At 40.5% G+C, this 24,168-nt stretch overlaps 1 protein-coding gene across 12 annotated transcripts in view; it reads left to right on the top strand.

Annotated features, from left to right (window-relative positions):
- Positions 1-24,168, top strand: part of MCF2L (MCF.2 cell line derived transforming sequence like) — a 172,101-nt gene that overhangs the window by 145,637 nt on the left and 2,296 nt on the right. For 7 of the 12 annotated variants that reach the window (XM_074561141.1, XM_074561122.1, XM_074561133.1 and 4 more), the window contains 18 exons: positions 657-816; positions 965-1,035; positions 2,093-2,169; positions 3,205-3,271; positions 9,027-9,142; positions 10,100-10,169; positions 11,362-11,454; positions 11,597-11,689; positions 13,051-13,176; positions 13,958-14,179; positions 15,333-15,425; positions 15,961-16,039; positions 16,194-16,260; positions 17,579-17,694; positions 19,568-19,642; positions 22,974-23,101; positions 23,719-23,831; positions 23,958-24,061. In XM_074561141.1, coding sequence (XP_074417242.1) covers positions 657-816; positions 965-1,035; positions 2,093-2,169; positions 3,205-3,271; positions 9,027-9,142; positions 10,100-10,169; positions 11,362-11,454; positions 11,597-11,689; positions 13,051-13,176; positions 13,958-14,179; positions 15,333-15,425; positions 15,961-16,039; positions 16,194-16,260; positions 17,579-17,694; positions 19,568-19,642; positions 22,974-23,101; positions 23,719-23,831; positions 23,958-24,061 — 1,870 coding nt within the window. Of the gene's footprint in view, positions 1-656; positions 817-964; positions 1,036-2,092; positions 2,170-3,204; positions 3,272-9,026; positions 9,143-10,099; positions 10,170-11,361; positions 11,455-11,596; positions 11,690-13,050; positions 13,177-13,957; positions 14,180-15,332; positions 15,426-15,960; positions 16,040-16,193; positions 16,261-17,578; positions 17,695-18,245; positions 18,333-19,154; positions 19,215-19,567; positions 19,643-22,973; positions 23,102-23,718; positions 23,832-23,957; positions 24,062-24,168 lie in introns of all 12 variants that reach the window. The other 5 variants (XM_074561158.1, XM_074561173.1, XM_074561206.1 and 2 more) reach the window with 4 other exon arrangements.

The raw sequence follows: 24,168 nt of genomic DNA, 5'->3' as shown, positions 1-24,168 counted from the left end.
TTTGTTAATTGTAGAATTGCTCTCTTGCATGCCATTGATAAAGCTAAATAATCAGTACTAGGAGTTATACCTGGGAAATGGAAAGCCAACACATTGCCCTACCTGAGGATCTAGTCCTGTCATATCTTTGGATAAGCATTGAGGGCTTCAGAGCCTTTTAATAACTACTTTAATTTCTCAGATAGTAGGATTGCTTTAAAAAAAAATTCTCCCAAGTATGTGAAATTTTCTTTTAATGTAGTAAAAACGTACCTGTCCTTGATATTTGTGTTACTTCTGCTTTGTAACTGCCTTTTTTTTTTTCTTAGAACTTGAGAATATGTCCCTTTTCCTCTTGGTTGATCTCTTCATGTAACAGAATCATTAGACGCTGTCAAGAAAACTTTTCGCTATTTTTTTTTTTTTAATGGAAACCTGAACCCCATTGGTTTTTCTACAGCAAGCACACAAAATATTTTATAAAGTGATGTTCCAATTTTTAAGTGCATTCAATGTAAATTATGCCTTGTTAGGAGTGAAGATCAGGGTAATATTTCTATACGTGGTATAAAAGCAATCACAATTTCAAATCAGTGTGCTGTAAATGGCAGTGTAGCTTGTTGATAGGTCTTTGACAGGGATTTTTTTTTTTTTTTTTATTTCTGTGGCAACGGTAGGAGCATGTGCAAAAGGTTTTCCAGAAGCAAGAAAGTATGGAAGAAATGTTTCAAAAGAGACAAGTAAGTCTTAAGAAACTGGCAGCTAAGCAGACACGTCCTGTTCAACCAGTTGCACCAAGACCTGAAGCCTTTGTAAAATCTCCTTGTACCTCACCAGGTGAGTAACTGTAGTAGCCTTTAACTAATTTTTTGCGCTATGCTGAGAAACTTAAAGAAACTTGCAGCTGTAATTTGTGGTTGCGCAAACATCTGTGTCAGATCTGCTCAAGTTCTAACTGCTGTTTGATTCTGGTTTACGTGCTTAGGTCTTCAAAGAGAATACGTATCCAACTCAGAAAGCAGTGCGCTTCGGAGGGTAAACTACAGAAGAGGAAAGGTAATTTTTTTTTTTTCCTTGTGCTTTTCATGCACATACTGTTAAAGAAAGTCATAATACAATGGAATAGTCAGGAACTTCAATAAGATTGAGGTAATTCCGCTGAAAAAATGATGGTATTGCCCCTATCGAAGTAACTCTGGTGAAGCAGTCATGTGGTTTAAAATAGAGGCTGCTTTGTCGCTGGGCTGAGTATGAGGGAAGGTAAAGTAAATAGTTGCCTATATTAGGAAAAATGTTAGGGGCAGCAAAACATAAAATCTATGAACAGGAAACATTTATTATTTGCCAGTAGTAATTGGCTACTCTTAGAACTGGCGAAAGTGGAGAGGTAGTTGTCGTTGGCTCCAAGACAGCTTCACCTGACCTAATGGGTTGCCATTCCCAAGTGGGGATGGTCTTCCTGCCCCGCCTCCGGCAAGGAAAGCAACCTGACGGCAGCAACAGAAACAAGTAGTTTCCCACTGGGTTAGAGAGTTGAATCGACTCGGCGAAGGTTCAGCAAAAAACAATGCAAGGAGGAAGGCAGGACCACGTGACCAGTAGGGACAACAGTTGGAGAAAAGGGTTGGTTCCAGGTGGGATTGAAAGCAGAACCTCTCCTTTTTTTCTCAGCAGGCCGTAATAAGATCAGCCATTACAGTAGAAGTTGCAAGAGTGAACTTCTGTGTCAAGTTAGGAAGTTAGCAGAAAGTTAGCACAGCACTTCATTTTTAGCTTGGAAAACAGATTAAGGCCAGTGTTGCCTCCAAGGTTGTGCTCATGTTCTGATGTTGTCTTCCTGGAGAGGGGCCTCGAACCACGTCTTTTCTAAGCTGGCCTTTCATGGAGAACTCCCTGTGTCTAAATGTTTTTGTGTGCTTCAAGACCTTCAGGTTGACTTGGAGTTTTTTTGCAGCATTCTTGCAGATTGCCTTCAGTTTTAATGGAGTAGTCTTTCCTGTGAAAACACATGCAAGTAGAGCTGAGTGCAAAGCTCTGTATTTTAAAGTGTTTTTCCCCCATCTGTGATGCTGTGATAATTTTTTGTTGTTGTTGCGTTTGTTTCCTTCTTTAGAGTGAAATGACTGAACTCCATCAAAGCAGAGGAGGATCTGCAATGGACGATGAAGAAAACCTAGCTGTGTTACGGCAGTAAGTATATTTTGATAAACAAAAGTGCTCTTTCTCTGATTTAGTTCCAGCAAGGCTGAGTTTGGCTAAAGCTTTGATAAGACAAGCATGCTTCTCTGAGTTAAGCCTCAGTGCTTTTTGAAATGAATTGGCTGTGCTCTGTACACAGAGGAAGATATTTCAGTCTGTCTGCAGCATTATTTATAATTTATATAGTACCAGCCTCTGGCTTTGTTGCAGTGAGGTGATGCTATGGCAAGATAACTACATATTTTAATTTCAGAGATGACATAGTTTTGAGCAATAAGCCTCCTGTACATCTATCAGAGATTTTGGTCTTCATGTTTCAGAAGACTTTGTCTTTTTATTTGACTCTCTTTAGTCCCTGTTTTGATAACTGGTACAAAAAATCACTTTCTTATATGAAAACTAAAAAGCATCACTTATATTCAAAAAAATAACTTACTACCACCTGCAATGTGTATAGCAGAGCTTGCATTTCTGCCCATAAACTGGATACTTCTACTGTTTTTTCACTGTTACAACCACATGTTAAATCGTACGAAATCACAAGGGGAGGGGGTTGGGGGGAAGCATGCTTGCTTGACTGTTAGGGAAACTAAACTTAAAGCGGCGTTGTGATTTTTAAAGTGTGCCCTAAACGCCTCTAATTTAAAATGACCGATGTAACTTTAAGTCTGTATTTGATAATCCTATGCAGCTTTAACTCCAGCACCTGTAATACTTGTGAACACAGCAGAACCAGATCTTGTATGTACAATGCTTCAATTCAGTTACTACAGCACTTAAAATGCTAGTTCTGATTTTTTTCCTGTTTAAACACATTTTCAAAAATTTTAAAAGGTTTTAAAAATATGTGCTTCGCAATGAGGATTTATAAACTGTTGACAGAAATTTCTGTGAAACATCACATTTTCCATTACCTGGAAACTGCTCCTTTGTTGCCTGAACTGAAGTAGAAACATAAAGTTGATGTTGCCTCGTGACTTTGCATGAATGAATAGGCCTGCCTTAATTGTCATTCTTTGTCTACAGGCATGTAATTAATGAACTTATTGAGACTGAACGAGCGTATGTGGAAGAACTTCTCTGCGTTCTTGAGGTAAAGATTCAATTTCACTGAAGCGCTTAGTGAATCTACTTACCTCTTCCATTTCACGTGCGCTCTTATGCTTTCCTTATCACTGTAATGCCTCTGCTTGTCCTGCCAAGCAGTGTGACCATTGCATCTCTTCTCTCTCATCGTATTTTCAGAGGCAGGAATGTGCAATACTTTTCTAGAAATATTCATGGAAATAGGATTTTGTGTTAGAAACCACAAGTGGGCAGAAAATAAGACATGCCGAACTATTTAGGTGGAACACAGTGAGATTTGTAATGACCGTTAATTCCTGCAAAAGTTCTTTCCGGAGTTGTCAGTCAGCTCCAGGAAGGTCGTGTGTCACACGGGAATGTGAATCTGCACCGAGAGAATGTTGTATCGGAGGAGAAGATTTGTTTCTTGCATCCCTCTTTGCATATCTTTAAGTAATCTTCCAAATGTCTTGAGTACAACTGTGGCAACAGAGTGCCTTGTTAATAGTAGTATCTTCATTTGAAATTGTAAAGGAAACAAAGGTGTTCCCTTTGTTCCACAGCTGTGGAGGCAAAATTGCAGTACTGCTAAGTTGCTTCTATCCTGTGTTGTTCCTCCAGTTTGTTAAGTCTTCAGGCATGGACGTGTCATTTTGTTGTGGTCAGTTTTGACTGTAGGAGATGATGATGTTGCAGATAACTGAGGCTGAATTATTTTAATCAGGATGAATTGGAATTGAGCCAAGTGGGTACTCTTGGTGTCCATGCCAGTGTTAAGCTCCTAAATATGAGCTGTCTGAAGTTACGGACTGGGAGTGATAATTTCTGAGGACATACCTTCAAGTAAGAATAATGCATGAGGGTTTTGAACTCTGGTCTTGCTTTTGCCTCATTTGTGCTTAGCTTCCTATAGCATTTATGTCCTGGGTCCAGCCTAAGAGCTAGGAAGTGTTAATGACAGTTGGATGGTCGCTTTTGATGTGTGGTAATAAAGCAAGGTAGGTCTGGAGTGGACCTTAAGGACCTTTATTCTCTGCTTTTGTATGCAGTGCTATCTGTGCAGTTCTGGTTATAAAATCAAGACTCAAATAGTTGGAGAATTTTGGTCCTTACTGCTGCTACTGGAGAGTTGTTGCAGAATCCTCCTTTTTCTCTGGTATTACTCTTGTTTTGCAGGGAGTATAGTGTAACCTTTGTCTTGCCTAGGCCAAGCTGTCTTGGTTTTCTGCCAACGTGATAGACTGTCCAGTACTCTGATTGTGCCAGGCACACTTCTCTGTGCCTCCTTGCAGTTTGGGATTCATCTCTTGAACTTGGATGATTGGGATTGCCAACAATAATTCTGGTTCAGATCCTTGCTGACCTGTGGTTCAGTGGCAGTCTTCCAGCTTTTGAGTAATTCTAGTTATTAATTCATACTTCTGACTATTCTCCCAATTCCTTTGTTTCTACTATTCTATTAATCTTCCCATTTTTCCTGTAAAATAACCTGATACTCCTTTTTATGGACAGTGTCTCCTTCTATGATGTCATAGAATCATAGAATTATTTAGGTTGGAAAAGACCCTTGGGATCATCGAGTCCAACCATCATCTCCACTCTACAAAGTTCTCCCTTACACCATATCCCTTAACACCACATCTAAACGACTCTTGAACACATTCAGGGACGGTGACTCCACCACCTCCCTGGGCAGCCTATTCCAGTGTCTGACCACTCTTTCTGTGAAGAATTTTTTCCTAATGTCCAGCCTAAACCTGCCCTACTGCAGCTTGAAGCCATTCCCTCTTGTTCCAACACTAATTACCTGTGAGAAGAGACCAGCACCAACCTCTCTACAGTGTCCTTTCAAGTAGTTGTAGAGAGCGATGAGGTCTCCCCTCAGCCTCCTCTTCCTCAAACTAAACAGTCCCAGCTCCTTCCATCGCTCCCCATAAGATTTATTCTGCAGGCCCTTCACCAGCTTCGTTGCCCTCCTCTGCACTCGCTCCAGCACCTCGATTTCTCTCTCCTATTGAGGTGCCCAGAACTGGACACAATGCTCAAGGTGTGGCCTCACCAGTGCTGAGTACAGGGGGACAATCACCTCCCTACTTGTGCTGGTCACACTATTTCTAATACAAGCCAGGATGGCATTGGCTTTCTTGGCCACCTGGGCACACTGCTGGCTCATGTTCAGCCGCTTGTCAATTAGAAGCCCCAGGTCCTTTTCTGCCAGGCAGCTCTCCAGCCACACTGCCCCAAGCCTGTAGCGATGCATGGGGTTGTTGTGGCCCAAGTGCAGGACCCGGCACTTGGCCTTGGTGAAGCACATTCCATTAGCATTGGCCCATCGGTCCAATCTATCCACGTCTCTCTGTAGAGCCTCCCTATCCTCATGTAGATCAACACTCCCACTTAGCTTTGTGTCATCTGCAAACTTGCTGATGATACACTCTATGTCCTTATCAAGGTCATCAATAAAGATGTTAAACAGAAATGGTCCCAACACTGAGCCCTGAGGGACACCACTTGTGACCGGCCGCCAGCTGGATTTAACTCCATTGACCACCACTCTTTGGGACCGCCCATCCAGCCAGTGCTTGATCCAGCAGATCGTATGCTCATCCAGGCCATGAGCTGCCAGTTTTTCCATGAGAATTCTATGGGGGACAGTGTCAAATGCTTTTCGAAAGTCTAGGTAGACAATGTCCACAGCCTTTCCCTTATCCAATAATCTGGTCACCTTGTCATAGAAGGAGATCAGGTTCGTCAGGCAGGACCTGCCTTTCATAAACCCATACTGGTGAGGCCTGATCCCCTGCTTGTCCGTTATATGACTTGTAATGGCACTCAAGATGATCTGCTCCATGACCTTCCCTGCTACCGAGGTCAGACTGACAGGCCTATAGTTTCCTGGATTCTCCTTTCTGCCTTTTTTGTAGATGGGTGCTACATTTGCTACCCTCCAGTCCATTGGGACCTCCCCAGTTAGCCATGACTTCAGGTAGATAATGGAAAGTGGCTTGGCGAGCACGTCTGCCAACTCTTTCAGCACTCTTGGATGTAACCTATCCGGTCCCATAGACTTGTGCACATCCAAACGGTGTAGCAGGTCACTGATCACTTCCTTTTTAATTGTGATGACCTCGTCCAGCTTCCCCTCCCTGTCTCCTAGCTCATGACGCTGGGTGCCCAGGGAACAGCTAGTTCCACTGCTAAAGACTGAGGCAAAGTAGGCGTTGAGCACCTCAGCCTTTTCCTCATCCTTTGTGACTATGTTTCCCTCTGCATCCAGTAAGGGAGGGAGATTTTCCCTAATCCTCCTTTTGTTGTTAATGAATTTAGAGAAACATTTTTTGCTATCCTTAACAGCTGTAGCTAGGTTGAGCTCTAGCTGTGCTTTGGCTCTCCTGATTTTCTCCCTGCATAGCTTCGCTGTATCCTTATAGTCTTCATGAGAGACCTGCCCCCTCTTCCAAAGGTCATAGACTCTCCTTTTGTTCCTGAGGTCCAGCCAAAGGTCCCTATTTAGCCAGTCCAGTCTCCTTCCCCGCCTACTTGTTTTTCGGCACCCGGGGACAGCCTCCTCCTGTGCCTTTAAGACTTCTCTCTTGAAGTATGTCCACCTTCCTGGGCTCCTATATCCTTCAGGGCAGCCTGATTTTGTCCAGCAGTCTTCTGAACAAGTCAAAATTTGCCCTTCGGAAGTCTAAGGTCATAAGTCATATCTAATTGGCATGTGTTTTCTCTCTGCCAAGGATTCCAGTAGAAAAAAACAAGGTAGTTCCCAAGATTGATTATTGAGAAACTGCTATAGCTGCCTTTATCCAAGCTTGATAGTTTTCATTTCGTTAATAACCATGGTCATCCCGCTTTAGTCTGTGAAATCCAGTAATTTTTACTGGGGAAAAGTAATGGTCTATTCTATTCTTGGGTATTGTATTCCACTCCTTTTCTGTTTACTTTGATGCTTTTTGAACAGATTTCAAATGGAAGACTAAGCAAAGCCTTATATATTCTTAGAGTAAGATTAAATGATCCCTGTGGCTGCATGGAGTAGCTTTCCCTCTCCTTTCTTAAAACACAAGTACTGCATAGGTAGTAAAACATGAAGAGTTTTTGTATTAAATTTTTAAAATAAGTACTATATCAGCCTGAAGTGAAAAAGAATTTGTCAAAAGCCTTTTGCCAATGTATGGATTTCATGTTTTTGTTTTTTCAGAATTCCAAAGTACTGAGCTCTCAGATTTGTTTGCATCTCAGCTGGGTTAGGTACCCTTTCTTTATGCCAAGATTGGCTTTGCTGCTATGTTCAACATCATCTTTACTTCAAGTGGAATTTAATCTTTCTCTTCATGCATCTGTTCACTGCATCTAAACTGCATGGTAGATGCAGTTCTTATTTCCCTGTTGAATTTTTTTAACTCCATTTTATATAAATTATTTTTATCTTTTTTAAGGCTGCAGCATTCCCCACGCTCCTGCTTCCAGACTCTGTATTTTCCTGTTTGGGGGGAGAGATATGGGAGAGGGACCGCTGGTTAGCTAGCTATGAGCTCCAGCATCTTTGCCTATACTATTGGGGGTTTTTGTGGTGTTTGAGGAAAAAATACCCAGGTTTGTTGAAAGGAATATTTCCAATTTAAAAAAATAATCTAATCACTGTCCTATCCAAATGCTTGAATTCTTCAGGCTAGCTGACTTTAGCAGCTAATTCTCCTACTTTTTGTAGTTTGGACATCACTTGGAAATTGAAAATCTAAGTTGTAGGTACACTTTTGCTTATCTTTTCATTTAATTTGTAAGTTTGTTATAATTCAGTGCAGCTTATCATAATGTCACTAATGCACTGACCGCCTTGTCCATGATAATTGTGTTTAAAAAAAAAAAAAAACAACAAAAAAACCCCAACAAAACAAAAAAAAAAACACACAAAAAACAACACCAAGAGGAAGAAATCTAACCTAAATCTAAAGCGAGTCACATCATCTTTCTTCACTGTCGATACACTCGGGAATCTACTTACAGTAAGAAATCCACTTACAACACAGATACTAGAGCATTCTTGCTGTTTTTCTGGTTGATTGATTGGAGTTGTTTTGTTTGCGGTTTTTTTGAGGGGGGAAAAGCGTTGTCTGTTGGTTTTTCTAGTGTTCTGAGAGGTCACAGGTTAGTGACCTCAGGACCAGAGGAGAACAGTCCTGGGCTACAGCCACCTGTGTACTCTCTTTCCCTTGTCTGTGCGGGATAAACATACAAGAGAATGTGGCCTTATATGACAAATGGAAGATGTCAGAATCTAAAGTTATGACTTTTGGCACCAAAGCTAATGAAAATGTCTTTAAGACAGAATTTGCAGCTTAATGGTTTCTGTTACCCGCAGAAATAACTACAGTCAGCTTGTTCCCTCTTACTAATAGCTAAGACCAGCATGAAGTTTTGCGTGTGCACTGTAATCGTGGCTTTAAATTCAGATGTGTAAAGCCTTAACAGAAAAAGTACGAACTACAATTTGTAAGCAGTATGGGAATGCGTAGCCTTTGCTGGGTGGAAATGATTACAAACTTCGTTTCATCCTTGCTGAACTGAAACTGCAGTAATTATTCAAGTGTATTTCTAAAACTATAGGTGTGTCTTACCGGACTGATGGAGAAACAGAATTTGTATCCTTTTTTCATTATTAACACTGAGCTCTTTCTTTGCTGTCTGTCAGCCTGCAGGCAGACTCTGCTGTCAGAGAGAGAGAGATAAGTACTTCAAGTAAAGGCAGACAATCAGTGTGCCTCTCCCCTGTGTTGCAGGGTTACGCTGCAGAGATGGACAACCCCTTAATGGCTCATCTCATTTCACCAGAACTCCAAAATAAGAAGGACATCTTGTTTGGGAATATGGAAGAAATTTATCACTTTCACAACAGGTGAGGATTTTGCATTCAGAGCTAAAAATAGCATTTGGATGGGATTCTTTACTCTTTCTTTTAATCTGATTTAAATTGCAAAAAGAACCTCACTGAGTCAAGCTTGGCTACCTGGCGTGTCAAAATTCATATTGCATAGAAGAGGAAAAGCCAAATATCTCTAAAAGATGAGCAAACTGTGTGAAACTTTATTCAAATGTTTGCAGTACACAGGCAAAATTTTGCATCGTTGTTCTCTTCCTAAAGAAAGCCATTGGGATCTGGTTACAAGCTAATTAAAGCAAGGTTTGTTTGGGTTTGCGTTCCTTTTATTTTTTTGTGAAATTTGCTATGGAAAGTAAATTATTATTCTAAACCACAAATTCTCAACTCTTACATCTGGTTGTGGCTGGTTAATTTTATACATGAGTGACCTCTCTCTGAAGTTTGAATCCTTGTTACTAGAGGTATTTCTTCACAGGATAATATTTAAATTGGTAGAAAAGGGAATTATTTTCAAGAGAAGTTAAGCATATTAAATAGTTGTTTCTTATTCAGGCAAAACTTGACTGGAAGTTTTGCCACTGATTTTTTTGGGTGAGTTTTTTTGGTTTTAGGAGGTGGATTTGGTTCGTTTGTTTGCTTTGTGGTGTTTGGTAGTATTTGAAAGGAAAAGCCAAACACTAAACTGTACAAATCCTGCTGCTGAATACATAAGGCAGAGAAACAGAATCCCCCTCCCCTCCCCAGTCTTATATTTTATTTCAGTTGTAGCAACAGTACGCTGAAAGAAATTGGTCAGAATGTTTATTTTAATTTGCTATCCCTTTTTAGTACATGATTTAGAAGAGTTTTGTTTAGTTTTGTAGTACAGAATTGCAACTCTGTTTCCAAAAGTTTAGAAAACGAATTGCAAGAATGTGAACATTTACTACGGCTTTTTTAACACATGCTCTAATAAAATCATCTTCATCATAGAATATTCCTGAGAGAACTAGAAAACTACGTAGAATACCCAGAACTAGTTGGACGGTGCTTTCTGGATCAGGTATGCGTTATCTTTTGCTGGGATTTCGTTTATAAGCCCCTTCAAGACTGTACCGTGTGAGGGTGATTTTCAAGTAGTAATTGCCACCATATCCCCTTTGTTTGTCTTGAACAGGTAACGGATTGAGAATGTAGATGTTAATTGAGAATTGTGTGGGGTAATTAATTTTGTTGGAAGGAGCTACTACCTTGTTGAAAGAAAACCACTTTATTAAAGTGGCAGTTAGGAAAACATGAAGAGGAGTCATGCACTGCATTATTTCACATTGCAATAAATTATAGGTCTGCTTGACTAGATTTCTTTACTGGATTCGTTTTTGTTGTTCTTTTTTCTTTAAAGAGTACACCTCAACAGAGTTAAATCCAAAACATTTTTATTATGAAAATAGAAACTTGTGACAATTGAACTTTTTAATCTGGGATCTATTAAACAATGAGTCTCATCCCTAGTATACCAAAGGCTAAACAGGAATCTGTTTATGGAAATCAGTCTTCTGTTGTTGCTGCCTGTTGATGCTCTAAAACTCCTGGGAGGAGCCATGCCTCCCCCTCCTATTTACTGGCCACATCCACGGAGATGCTGCTTTCTATAACTGAGACGCAGATGTACTTCTGTGCTTGCTGATTTCCGACCTAGTCTTTCCTTTATATCTACGGTTACTGTGACATTTTCAACAGTTTTACTTCCCTTTGCTTTCAACAAAGTGTTGAAGTCCTGCTATTTAGTTGCTGAAGTGATAAGGGGCAACAGACTCCTTGGTCTACCTTAGTGCAACTCCCAGTGAAAAACACATTAATAAAATGAAAACGTATAAAGAAAAAAGGGCAAAGACTTTTAGAAAAGTTGCACAGAGAGACTCATGGTTGGACATTCACAGAAGTATTTTTCATATTGTAATAGAAATACATTTGTGAATATCGTATATGCTGCTTCATAAGGTGCTTAACATTCAACTGAAGCGAACATTAATAGGAAGATCTTATTCTGATGTTCTAAGTAAAAAATTAGTAGCCATTACAAAATAAATCATTTTGAATAATTGTTTTTTGCTTGGGATGCTTCAAGGAATTGCATTTTTGTTATTGTTTTGGGTTTTTTCTTAGCCTTATTGATTATGGAAAAATATCTTATGATATTTGTCCATTAAAGTCACAAGAACTTATTAATTTTTTGCTTGTCTCCACAATTTCAGATGGAAGATTTCCAGATTTATGAAAAATACTGTCAAAATAAACCTCGCTCTGAAAGTTTGTGGAGGCAGTTTTCAGATTCTGTATTCTTTCAGGTATGCTTGCTTGAGTCTCTAAAATACTTGGGGGGGGGGGGAGGTTGTTTGTTTGGTTTTTTTTTAAACTTCATCATTTATGTCAAGAACAAGTAACAGAAATACTGATTAGTGTACTGATGAAATCCAACGCTGATTACAGGAATGTCAAAGAAAACTCGATCACAAGCTCAGTTTGGACTCATACTTGCTGAAACCCGTTCAACGAATAACCAAATACCAATTATTGCTAAAGGTATGTGTTACTAAACCGTAACATTAAGTCTGGTTTCTGTGTTTGTTTTTTTAAATGCTGCTTCTCTCATCCACTGGAGAAAAACCTAAAAGTTAGCGGACAGATGTATAAATCGAAATGGAGACAAATCCCAGTCTGTCAACTCTCAGCTCGGTTCCTTTCTCTTTCAGCAAAAAAGCTGCTAGTTAGACAGACAAATGTTACACAGAGACACCCTGTGTAACTGCTTTCTCCATATATTTCTGCTGAAGAGAAGAATGAAAAGTTCATTAGGGGAACAGAAGGACCAAGAAACCCTTGCAACAAAGAAAAGAGAGTATCTGAAATACTTGTTACTTGCCAGTTATAGTCACCTAATGTGTATCATAGGAATTTGCCTTGCTCGGTTCTAGGAAATGTGCTTAACCGAGAGCACTGTATGGTACTTTGACGATGGATACCATTGTGATTCGTTTAAACATGCTATACTGAGAGATCAAAATGACAGCAATATACCATTATAAATTTTAAAATGAATGCCGAAGTTTTTGCCACGTTTGAAGCTGGCTTGTTTTGAGAAGCATTTCCCACATAGACACAAGTTTCAATAATATTATTTAACAGTAGTTTAAAAAAAATATTACTTTGGACCAAATTTACTTTGGAGTTAAAATTGAGTTAAAGTTAACTGCTTTTAAAGAATTAATTACATTAAATATGCATGAAGAGAGGAGTATTTGAAAGGCTTTCAATTTAAAGTATCTTTAGTTCCTGCAGTCCATGAGTAAATGCTTATTCTCATACCATGAAGTCTGGGGGATTCTCGACAAACTCACCTCTATGTTTATCTGCATCAAACTGGAAGATGCAGCTTCACCAATAAGCCCTTTGGAGAAGGGATGCCTTTTTTAATAGTGTAAACAATGCTCAGTGCAGTAAGTTTGTCTGTTACTAGCATCCCAGGCCTAGTGATAATTCAAATAATAAATTAAATTTGCCTGTGTTTTTACATTTAATTCTAAAAAGTAATGAATATAAAAAGTAACAATTTTTTGTTGGGTGGTTGGGTTTTTTCAGCAATTATGATGAAAAATGTTTTTAAAGTTAGTCTTGTAAAATTCTTAGGTGCAGTGCTTATGAAATGTTTAGATGAACAAAATAGATTTGGCTAACTAGCAGCGGAGATGAGAAATAAAACTTTAGGGTCTTCTGAGTTCCAGACAGTATTTAACCCACTAGATCACGTGGTATAAAACTTTACTGGGTACTGTTAAAAACTTTAAATACTGAATTTAAAAGCTTAAACTCAGTGTTAAAATGTGAATGTTCTCAGTTATTGCTGTTTCCCAAACTAAGTACAGTGTCATTCCCTGTCTGCTCAGGAAATGCTGAAGTACAGTAAGAACTGCGAAGGTGCTGAAGATCTTCAGGAGGCATTAACATCTATACTGGGTATTCTCAAAGCAGTTAATGATTCTATGCACCAGATAGCCATTACAGGCTACGATGTGAGTAACAGTGTTTTTACATAATTTTTTTATTTTCTTTTCATTTATTTCTTAGATACACTTGCAGCATACCCTGTGCTGTGTACTAATAATGAGAAGAACATTTTACAAAAGGTGCCTTTAAACTGAATTGTGCAATGAAAATAATGGAAATGGATCTCTCTATACTCTTCTGAAGTTTTCCTGCTGTGAATAATATTTTGCTTTGTCTACCCAAGTTTGCTTTCTTTGATCTACCTGACACCAAGTTAAAAACTGAAAATCGTCATGAAGAGTCTGGTTTAGGCTACAGCCAAATGGGAATTGCTACTAAGTTTTTGTATCTATGTGTAAAGCTATACCCAAAACTTCCAGTTAAAAAAAAACCACAAAAACAAAACAAACAAACAAACAAAAACCAAACAAACACCAAAACCAAACCCCACACACACCAAAACCAACCCCAAAACACCATGTAAGCAGCTTTGGAGCAGAGTTTGGGGAAAAAAAAACAAACAACAAAATATATGTGTTGTGCCTCCCCCTCTCCATGTGTAGATCTCTCTATCTCTGCTACTGGTACTCTTGACTGTAAAATCCTGCCTGAACAGTGTTGGCAGGAGAGAAAATTATGTGTAAAAATCCAGTACTGACTTTATTTTTATTACGTTTCCAAACCCAACATAAACACTGATGTGAGAGATTACTTGGAATAACAGAACTTGTAAAGACCTGTTCAGAGTATGCGTTTCAGTCTGATGTCATCTCTTTGTAGTTAGAAATATCGCTTTTTTTGTTCCAGGGAAACCTGAACGAGCTGGGCAAGCTTTTAATGCAGGGATCCTTCAATGTCTGGACAGATCATAAAAAGGGTCACTCGAAGGTGAAAGATTTGGCACGCTTCAAGCCAATGCAGCGACACCTCTTCCTCCACGAGAAAGCAGTGTTGTTCTGTAAAAAGCGAGAAGAAAACGGAGAGGGATATGAGAAAGCACCTTCTTACAGCTACAAACACTCCTTAAATGTAAGATGCTGAGCAGTCCAGTAAGGTCAAGGGCTTAGCCTGCAACAATGCAATATTCTATTTATTTTTTTTTTTGTCAGTGAAACTGTGTTACAGTTTTGCATTGGGAACTTCACTCTTTGAGGCAAACCTAACTGGTGCTGCAGGTCTGTGTCGCTTTGTGTTGCTGCCTGGTAGAGAGTCAGGGTAGGGGGGAATTATCCTTTGAGAAAATCCAAACCATCCTAGTCTAGCTGAATGGCAGTTGTGTTAATCGCACAGAAAATCTAATAATCATAGAATGGTTCGGGTTGGAAGGGACCTTAAAGATCATCTAGTTTCAACCCCCTGCCATGGGCAGGGACACCTCCCACTAGACCAGGCTGCTCAAAGCCCCATCCAGCCTGGCCGTGAACACTTCCAGGGATGGGGCATCCACAGCTTCCTTGGCAACCTGTTCCAGTGTCTCACCACCCTCACAGGAAAGAATTTCTTCCCAATATCTAATCTAAATCTCCTCTCTTTCTGTTCTAAAACAGTTATCCCTCGTCTTATCACTCCACTCCTGATGAAGAGTCCCTCCCCATCTTTTCTGTGGGCCCCCTTTAAGTACTGGAAGGCTGCTATAAGGTCTCCCCAGAGCCTTCTCTTCTCCAGGCTGAACAACCCCAGCTCTCTCAGCCTGTCCTCATAGGAGAGGTGCTCCAGCCCTCTGATCATCTTTGTGGCCTTCTGCTGGACCTGTTCCAACAGGTCCGTGTCGATCTTGAGCTGAGGACTCCAAAGCTAGACACAGTTCTCCAGGTGGTGTCTCATGAGAGTGGAGTAGAGGGGTAAAATCACCTCCCTCGACCTGCTGGGTAGAGCAGGGCAGTATAAAATAGATGTAAGGTTTGGTGGTCTGGATTTTAAGAGAGACATCATGTGGGTCAGTCTCAATTTAATGTACCTAAACCTTTCTTACCTCCAAGGTAGCTAAGCTGACAGAAAGCACTAAATCTCTTTCATCCAACATGCAGATCATGCTTTACTAGTTATTCCTTTCTTTGAGCAAGAAGACAAATGTGGCTTTGCTTTTCAGAAATAGGGTACCAAAGAATACCAGTAACCACCTGCTTCCACTGTTACCGTAATTGCAATGTGGTGGGTCAGCCTCTGTTCTCTTTGCTTACAGATGGCAGCAGTTGGAATAACAGAAAATGTCAAAGGGGATGCAAAAAAATTTGAAATCTGGTATAATGCAAGGGAAGAAGTTTACATCATACAGGTAAATAACATGCCACTAAAAAAAAAAAAAGGAAAAAAAAGGAAAAAAGGGAGAGAGAAGGGGGAAGTCTAACCCTAAGAAGATTTGTTGATTTTTTTTTTTGCTTGTTTTTTTTCCCTCTCCTATATCACTAATAGACAGTAATGAGGAAACACAGAAAAAACCCAAACCAAAACATACCAGATTAATTCATAAGGTAGTTCCTTAAACGGTGTATTTCAATTGCAGTCTTCGGGGGTGGGGGCGGACTGGGGAATCATGTTTTACAATATCCATGAGGGATATTGTATACACCATTATTATGGCTGTCCCTGGAGTAGTGGATGGCTTGGGAGCCAAGGTTTGACTGTAGCACATGTACAGCCTCTGCCTCGGCGCGTTCCATTTGTCATGACTAGTTTCTGTTCACTGAAGAACTAGAGGGAGCTCTGTCTGTCCTTCTTGAAGGATTCCTCCGAGGCTGTGCTTTGGCATGCAACTCTTTGTGTAATAAGTGTTCTCTGCTTGATGGCTGATTGTATTTATTTTCGAGTAGGCACCAACGCCTGAAGTTAAAGCTACTTGGGTAAATGAAATAAGGAAAGTGCTGACAAGTCAACTGCAGGCATGCAGAGGTAAAATATTTTGGATATATATAGCGCATTTTAATCGCTTTTGTCTTTGAACTTCAAAACCTGCCCTGTGTATCTTCGCTGTATAGGACTGTAGAAATAAAAAGCTCAAAAAACAAATCAGTTTTAATAGTTCTTTTTCTTTCCTCCATTACAGAAGCTAGTCAGCACAGGACACTAGAGCACACACAGAGTTTACCTCTACCATCATCATCTTGTACAAGGTAAGTAAGTATGTTGTCAAATCAGCTTGGCTGTCTTGTAAATATACTAATATATCTAGTTTGCAGTTCTTCGTTACTCTGATCCCTTAGTACTGGCCCTTATGTTTGTGGGGTTTTTTAGGTCTCTTCCTGCTATAAAGCTGTAAAGCTTGGGGCTTATACGCGTCTAGAACTGTTAAATTGCGCGACAGTGGCATGGGCTTTGTCAGTTGATAGAGAACAACACAGAAAAGGCATTTTCTGCACCAGCCAAAATCCTGGTGTTGTTATGGGTCTGTTTGCTGAACAGCTAATTATATACTTCACACTCCAGATAAGAGAGTTATGTGGAGCAGCCTTTTCCTTCCTTCTCTGTTCTTTTCCTTCACCTGGATTTTTTTTTCTTCCTTTTCCAATGTCATGTTACTGTCCTTTTTTGTCTTTTTCAGGGCGCTGTCTTTTCTCTGTCTCTTGTTCTTTTCCTCCGATTTCCTTTTTTTTTTTTTTTCTTTAACTAAGCAATGTGTTGATTCCTCCGGTGTCACAACTTCTAAGTCAAGCTCTTCTTCTCTTCCTATTTTTTGTCCTTCATCCTACCAGCCTGTATATTCTTCTGTTCCCACCTGCTGTTCTGCCCTTCTGTGACACCTCTTTTTAATCACCTGTTACTCTTTTCTTTCATCGTATGTGTATATACCCATAAGCCTGTGTGCTTGTACCTTCAGTCATTCCCACATGGTGTGTGCTCAAATACGTATCAGTAGCACTCTGCCCTGCGTGTTTTATGCATCTACTTATCACTCAGGGAGAACTTCCCAGATGTATAGTATTTGTGGGATGTCTTTCCCCATTCCGTTCCCAATGAGAGATGTGATGGGAATCCAGCTGCAAGATCCAGCCTGCGTTCCTTGTTCATCCCTCATCTGTTCCTGTGTTAAGAGCTTCTGAGGGGCAGAGTTTATTACTTACTTTTTCTTTTTTTTTTTTCTTTCCTTATACCTTCAGGAGGAAACTGTCAGCACAGAACGTGTGCCTGTAGCTGACAGTGACAGTAAGTTGTCCTGAACTGTCTTTTCAGTCGCTCCCACTGCCATAGTACATGTGGTTGCAGTCAATTAGGGGAGCCTTTCTCCTTTGTATGTGCCCATGGTCTTTAAACGCACAATCACCAATGACTTTTTCAGCCCTGGGAGCTATGATCTGGGAAGTAGCTAACAAATGGTTTTCAGCCTATATATCTGTATGTAAAAGGCAGCCCATGACTGAAGGTCATCACCCCTGTTCAGACTCAAATTTGCTGGAGATGGATTGATTATCTCAATTTCCTTCCAATAAACAGTCCTTCACGGAACCACATCAGAAACACCAGAAAAATGGAAGAGAGAAAAGCTGATCTCACAAGTCTAGAAGGTTATGGCACCACAGTAGCACCAAAGAATCCCGAGAAAGGCAAAGGTGAGTTTACACATATGTGTTGTATCTTGAATTGTGAAGAGCATGCCTGCACTGCAGATGCACGGGCAGATCCACCAGCAGAGTAGCATTGCACTGTGTGGTCTGGACAGGCCCAAAGCCACCTTGAATGAAGAGTAGCCAAAAGGAGGTGGGAACTATGTGCTATGAGGCCCGAGTCTGCAGTAGGTCTTCTCTTAGAGCTGCCCAGCTTCTCAGGGTTCTCTTGCTCTGGATACATTTCTCGGCATTACCTGTTGACTTTTTGACCTGTTGACCTGATTTTTGGTTTGTGGTTTGGTTTTTTTTGTTTTTTTTTTTTTCTCTTGAATTTTGGTTCTCATCATGGAGATTATTTACTGAACCAGAGTCAGTACAAGCCCCTGCATAGTGAGAACAACTGGCCACTTGGCCTCTGCTGTTGTACCTGGACTTTCGGTTGTCCTTTCTCATCCTAATGTGCAGGTTCCCTGGCAGGACTGCAAACGATTTTTCACCTTAATCTTTTCCTGGCCTTCTCCCCTTTCCTTCTGTGTCTCTCTCTTCCTTTGTAGATGACACTAGCTCTACCTCAGAATGCTCTGTACTGTCAAAAAAGCGCTTTACGCTGCAGGGCTTTACTAACCTCAAAAGTCAGAAAGGTAACTCTTTTTTTAAAAAAAAAAAAGCTAGAGTGTTTTCTGTTTAAGGCTGTAATTGAAGCATCACTTTGTATGTATGTGTAGTGTAACAGGTTTTCAGTGTATGCACTAGCTTGTTCTCCTAAGTTCAAGCTAGGTTCCCGAGTCACTGACAGGGAGATTCCAGGAGAAACTGGCTTCAGAGTGTGTGTGTGGGGGGGGATGCAACCGGTGAAAAGTGGAGCTCTTGGAGAAGCAAGGGAAGGAGTGCAGTTTCCAATGCCTCCAGTCTCACTATCGAGGCCAAGGAAGGAGTTTATAGTGCCCTGTTCTTGTAAGAAATCTAGAGGAAGGAAGTTGTCTTCAGATCAGACACCTGGCCTGCTTCTGGCTTCAGTGGATCTGCCCCAAATGCACCTCTACTTGGCAAAAAGGAATCAAGGTTTTGCTAGTGTATTTTTCTATATTAGCATCCTTTCTAACAGAACTCCCGAAGGATGACTACAGCAGAATGGGTACGACAATTTCCCTATGCTTCCAGAAATTACCTTTTTGTTTGGTTTTTTTTTTTTGGTAAAACAGGCAATAGGACCTTTCTTGCTTCCTTCTGCCAAGTAATCTCACTGGCACATTCACTTCTTGCTTTGAACAGCTGTCTCTGAACAGTCTGAATTGCATTAAGATGATGGCACTTGTTGAAAAGCATGATTTTTTTTTTCCAAGCATCTTTTCAAAATGCCTTTTTAAGACCTGATTACCTTTGAGTTCTTTCTGGAGAGACTCTAGGGTTGTGTATCTAATGCTAATGAGGTGAGCACTAATATCCCATGCTTGCCTTGACAGAAACTCCGTCGTCTTCTGCTAAAAGCCAGACATTGCCAATGATCCTTCTTACAGGACCAGGTATTGCTGTAGCACTAGATTTATACAAACATGATTGCTTAATTTGGTAATGTTTGTCTAAAATTGAAATCAATTGTGTTCAGTTGATATCTAGTTCATTTAGAAAAGTTTACATATACTTTCACCTATGACTGTAGAATAAATTTGTCAATTTATCTTCAAATAATTACATGTAAATAATTAATTCCTCCTGCTGTAATTGACCAATGACGACTAAAATTAGAGCGATTACAGAAATCCTCTTGTTTTCCAGTGTAAACTCAAAGGTATTTAGCATGCAATCCACCTATTCTCTCTTTTCCAGTTCTTCAATATCTCTCTTCTGTGTTTTTTGCCTATTCATCCTCCTGCAGCTTCTCCTACCAGTCCTGACAAAAAAGCTAAACGACATGAAGTAGTGAGTGACCCAACTCCTTTTGGTTTAAGAGGTATAGTGATACCACATCTTGTACTCCGCAAATATCCACCCATCCTTTGTGTAAAACGTTACATCAGAGCGCTGGGGATACCGATATGGTGCTGTTGCGTGCAGCAATATTGGTATCAGCCGAGTTTTTCCAAGTGGGTCTGTCAGCTCCTGTATATACTGGTTTTGATAGCATGACTGGTTGAAGTTTTACCTTGGCATCAAATAAAGTAGCATATGGCTAACTAGTCTTTTAGAAGGGGGCAGTGGGAAAGGGATCTTCTGCTGAAGAAATAACCAGAAGCAGGGTGTTTAATGGACTTACAGGGGTGTCCAGTTGCTATGAGACACATGGTTCTCCAGTTAGCATTCTCCTGTCACTGTGCCCCTTGTGAAGAGGGTTTAACTTTTAAAAAAGGAAAAAAAAATAAATCCAAAACTCAAGTACTTTAGTCAGAGTGGGGATCATCACTGTCATGTGGAATTTCCATTTTAGATCTGCGTTTATTACTTTAGTCACAGTCCTGTTGCATCTTCCTTAGGGTGATAGTATGCAATTTTTACCACCCTGTGAACCCCAGATGATTGAACTTGAACATCTTGTAGCAGTTTGCCTCCTGTCCTCCCAAGCCACAGCTAAGCAGAGAATAGAAAAGCATTTCAATTAAATGACCCTTTTCTAACCAGCGAGGCTGTTGGTGAAGGCTTGAGTACAAATCCCTGGGGCAAATTAACTAGGGAGTACAAGGAAGGCAGTCCCTCTCTTCCTGACTGTCTTTCCAACGTGATCTCTTTTAGAAAATATTATTCTAAAGATGAAGCTGTTTCAAGCCCTACCATCATCCTCCTCTCCAGGTTTCCACAGCCTTTGTTTTTGTCTCACCTGTGGAAACAATGCTGGTTCGGCTGCTGTGCTGGGGAGACTATGCAACACCATTCACTTTGAGCAGCAGGCAACGTAATCCCAGGACAGACCAGTGCAGTAACTCCACAAGTGGCGATATGGGAATTACAAGGCTAATTTTCTGCAGGTAGCAGTCAAAACTCTGAGATCTCCAGGTACCATGGAAATCCAGAGGGCCCAAAAATGCTATCAGAAAGCAAAGGGTGTTTTGTGGCAATTTTCCACCAATGCTGGAATTTTCCAGGGTAGAGTGTCGTTGATCACTGCTAATTCACAGTGAAATTGTTGGGTCCTTGGAACAGACTTGTCTGATTTGCTGTCCTGTCCAGAAGCGTCTCCCTTTATGAAACCACTAAGACAAGTAAATGAATTTAAAACATGTAGTAACTCCCCTTTCTGTCTTGCAACTTCCGATCTCTTTTCTGACACTTAATCTCTTCTCCTTCCCCAACTCAAAGAGAGATAAGCAGGCAGTTGACCCGGGCATTTCAGGATGAAGCTGCACCAGGCGATGGTCATGGCTCCCCGTTGCAGAGTGCATTGCCCCCACTTGTTTCCTTTCACTGCTACATTGCTCCCACTTACATTGCAGTGAGCTCGAGGAAAACGAATTGGTGACAGAATCACATCTTGCAGACAGATCCAACCTCTGTGAAGAAACCTGTGGGCCCGTTTCTGAAGAGAAGCAGTTAATGAATTCTTGGTTTTCCTGGCATCATCAAATCTAAGTTTATTTCTGCATAACCTTGCCTTTTCTCAGGACTGTCTGCCATTTTTTGGCATTTTCTGCCTTCATAGGGAGCTTTGTTTTAGTCTCACTGTGCAGAATATACACATGCATGTTGAATGTTCGTGCATAATTTTGGTGCCTGTAGTTAGCTAATATAAATGACTACAGTGACAAATTCCCTTCCCAGCTCAGGAGGAGATGGGCTTTTATTCGGACTTATATATGAAAAGAAAGGCTGAGAAACAAGACCTGTTACCCAAAATGTTCCAGATGAGCAAGCCAGTGAGTGTGATGTTACAGGCAGAACAATTACAGTGATTTCACTTTCCCTTTTTTTTTTTTTTTTTTGTGCAACTTGTTGGTTCTGTTTCTAATGGGAGCTTGGAACAGTTAGGAGAAACCAAGTTTTCTTTTGTTGCGTTGTTCTTAACTTGGAAATAACGGAAAGGGTTTTTCATCTGTGTCCTACGAGCCAACTTTAAGATGTGAGCTTCCAGGGAAATCTGCATGGAATACAGTGGGAATTTATCGCTCAGTTTCTTGACAGGTGGAAGTTCATTCTTAACCCTGGACAGGGCCAAATGGGCCAGTACTTCTAACCTTGTGCAGGCCATCCAGCAGCGCAGGCGAGGTAAAAGTCCCACTCTGGTGTGCTCTGGGTGTGATTTCTTTCTGTGATCCTTTGATTGCTCTGGGTTTGCTATGACGATGCTCAGGTTTTTTCCTAATGCACTGGTATGACCAGTCAGGCGACAAAAGCTTCGGAAGCAGTGAAGAGCAAAAATGCTGGTGCTTTCTCAACTTAGTAGTTACATAAAAGTTGCAAGGTTTGTTCTTCCTTTCATTGTATTCATTGAGTTTCATTGTTGTTACCCTTTGGCTTGAACCAAAATCTTACTTACAAATATTTATTTGTCTTTTATTAAGACTTTTTCTTCTTTATAAGCTCGACATATTTATTAGCAGCTGCTGACCTCACTGAAAAGAATCCCACTAGTAAAACTTACAGTAGTTTTATTTGGAAAAGGCTGTTGTGTGCTCTGGATGTGATTCAGCCTTGTAAATAAATGAAATGCTTCACCCTGAGAGAGGAAAGGGAACACTTGGCAATAAATGACGGGCAGGAGATTGTTCTTGTGGTGCTTGATGCATTGACTTAACACCAAGATAATTCAGCATGATTAAGCAATCCTTGTGCCTGAATACCCTTAAATAATGAGCTGCCTCATCAGGTGAAGTACAGAGCGCCTGTAGCTTGTGTTGAATCTCTTGACAACTCTAAGTGCTCAACAGTTTGAGCAAAGTTATGTGCATCCATCCCTTGTTCCAGCAGGCTGGTTAGGCTGCTTTGGGTGACAGCCCCCTGTATTCATCCTCTTCCCATAGAGTGCATGTTCCTGTCTTCTATCTCCTCCCAAGAAAAAGAGTATCTATCCATTGTTCATCTTTGTATAAGGGAGAAAAAGCATTTTCAGTTGGGAATTTGCATTCTTTCCATCTGTTTCCCTCTATGTGCGTTGCCACAACTCCACTTACTCTGATGGAAACGGTCCAACTTTTACCAGCTGTGAATTTCACCCCGTGGCTGTAATAACTTCCCTGTGTACGCTTTTCGTCCTGTTTATGTTGATCGCTTAAGAGCTTTTCAATGGGAAGACCATTTCTCCCAGTCAGTGCCTCACTGCTGCAAAATTAACCGTCGGCTGTTTGTTCCCCAAGGTTGGGCTAAAGCATCTCATTCTCTTGATGCATCTGAAGAAAATGATGGCTGGTCTAGTGCTGAAGATCCGCTGAATTCATCGGATGCAGAGGAAGAAGGAGGAGGAGGAGGAGGCGAGATGAAGCTGGTAACCAGAAATGCTTTCCTATTGAGCTAAGCAAACGTTACTGATATATTGCATGTGGCAGTACATAGGAATGCTTTTGAAGCTTGTCGGGAGGAAAGTGTCTGCCTTGAAATCCTCAGGTGGGCAAAATTCCTAGGGGAATGGAAAATATCCCCTTCTCTTAAATCAGCCCTGTGTTTGGACCTTGGGAAGGTCCATCTGTGCCTTTGTGTACCTGCGGACTAGTGAGGCCGTGACTGCTTACGCCATAGTGTGGCAGTCAAGCAGTGACCTGCTCAGCTACCATGTCAACAGGCTTCCACACGTACATCATGTCGCTAGTTTCCCAGCTTTTTTTATTTTATTTATTTTTTTTTTAGAGAGATTTGAATTAATTGTTGTAATGGAAACATTTCACTGAATGTTTTTTTTAGGGTGTCAGAATTCATGTACTAAATTTGCATGTAATGGAACAGCAAAGTTTTACCACCTCTCAGTATGTATATTTACACCGCCTTCAGCATTTCTGTGCATGAGAAAGAAAGAAAAGTACTATAACTTCCTAACAAAAGCTGCAGCATACCTTAAGTTACTCAATAGAAATAATTTGTTTATGTTTTTCCTCTGTGTGCATTTAGACTCCTGGTAAATATACAGTTGTGACTGATTATGAGAAAGGAGTTTCTGAAGAATTTACAGTGAAAAGTGGAGATCTAGTTCAACTGATTCGTGAAGGGGAGGATGGACTTTGGTACGCAGATCTGTGTTTGGAAATATTTATACGCAGAACTGTGTTTGGAAGGCAGATGTTTAGGGCGAAACTTTCAAAGGCATCAAATGAAGCCATCTGACTTCTTATTGTTTATATTTTTTTTAGGTATGTAAAGAACCTGAGCACTGGTAGAGAAGGTTGGATCCCAGCAAACAATCTGCTGATGCTCATAGGCAATTCAAAATCAGCTCAATCTTTAAGCAGCTCCGGTAGGATATTTATTTTAAATTATATGATTGTCTTTCTGAAGATTCCTATTATGAAAGTAAGTTGTGAAAAACAACCACCGTATCATGTTTTCTTGTGGGTTTTTTCT

Source organism: Larus michahellis, chromosome 1 (assembly GCF_964199755.1).
Source record: "Larus michahellis chromosome 1, bLarMic1.1, whole genome shotgun sequence".
In the NCBI taxonomy this organism is placed as follows: domain Eukaryota; kingdom Metazoa; phylum Chordata; class Aves; order Charadriiformes; family Laridae; genus Larus; species Larus michahellis.
This window is presented reverse-complemented; position numbering and strand designations above follow the sequence as displayed.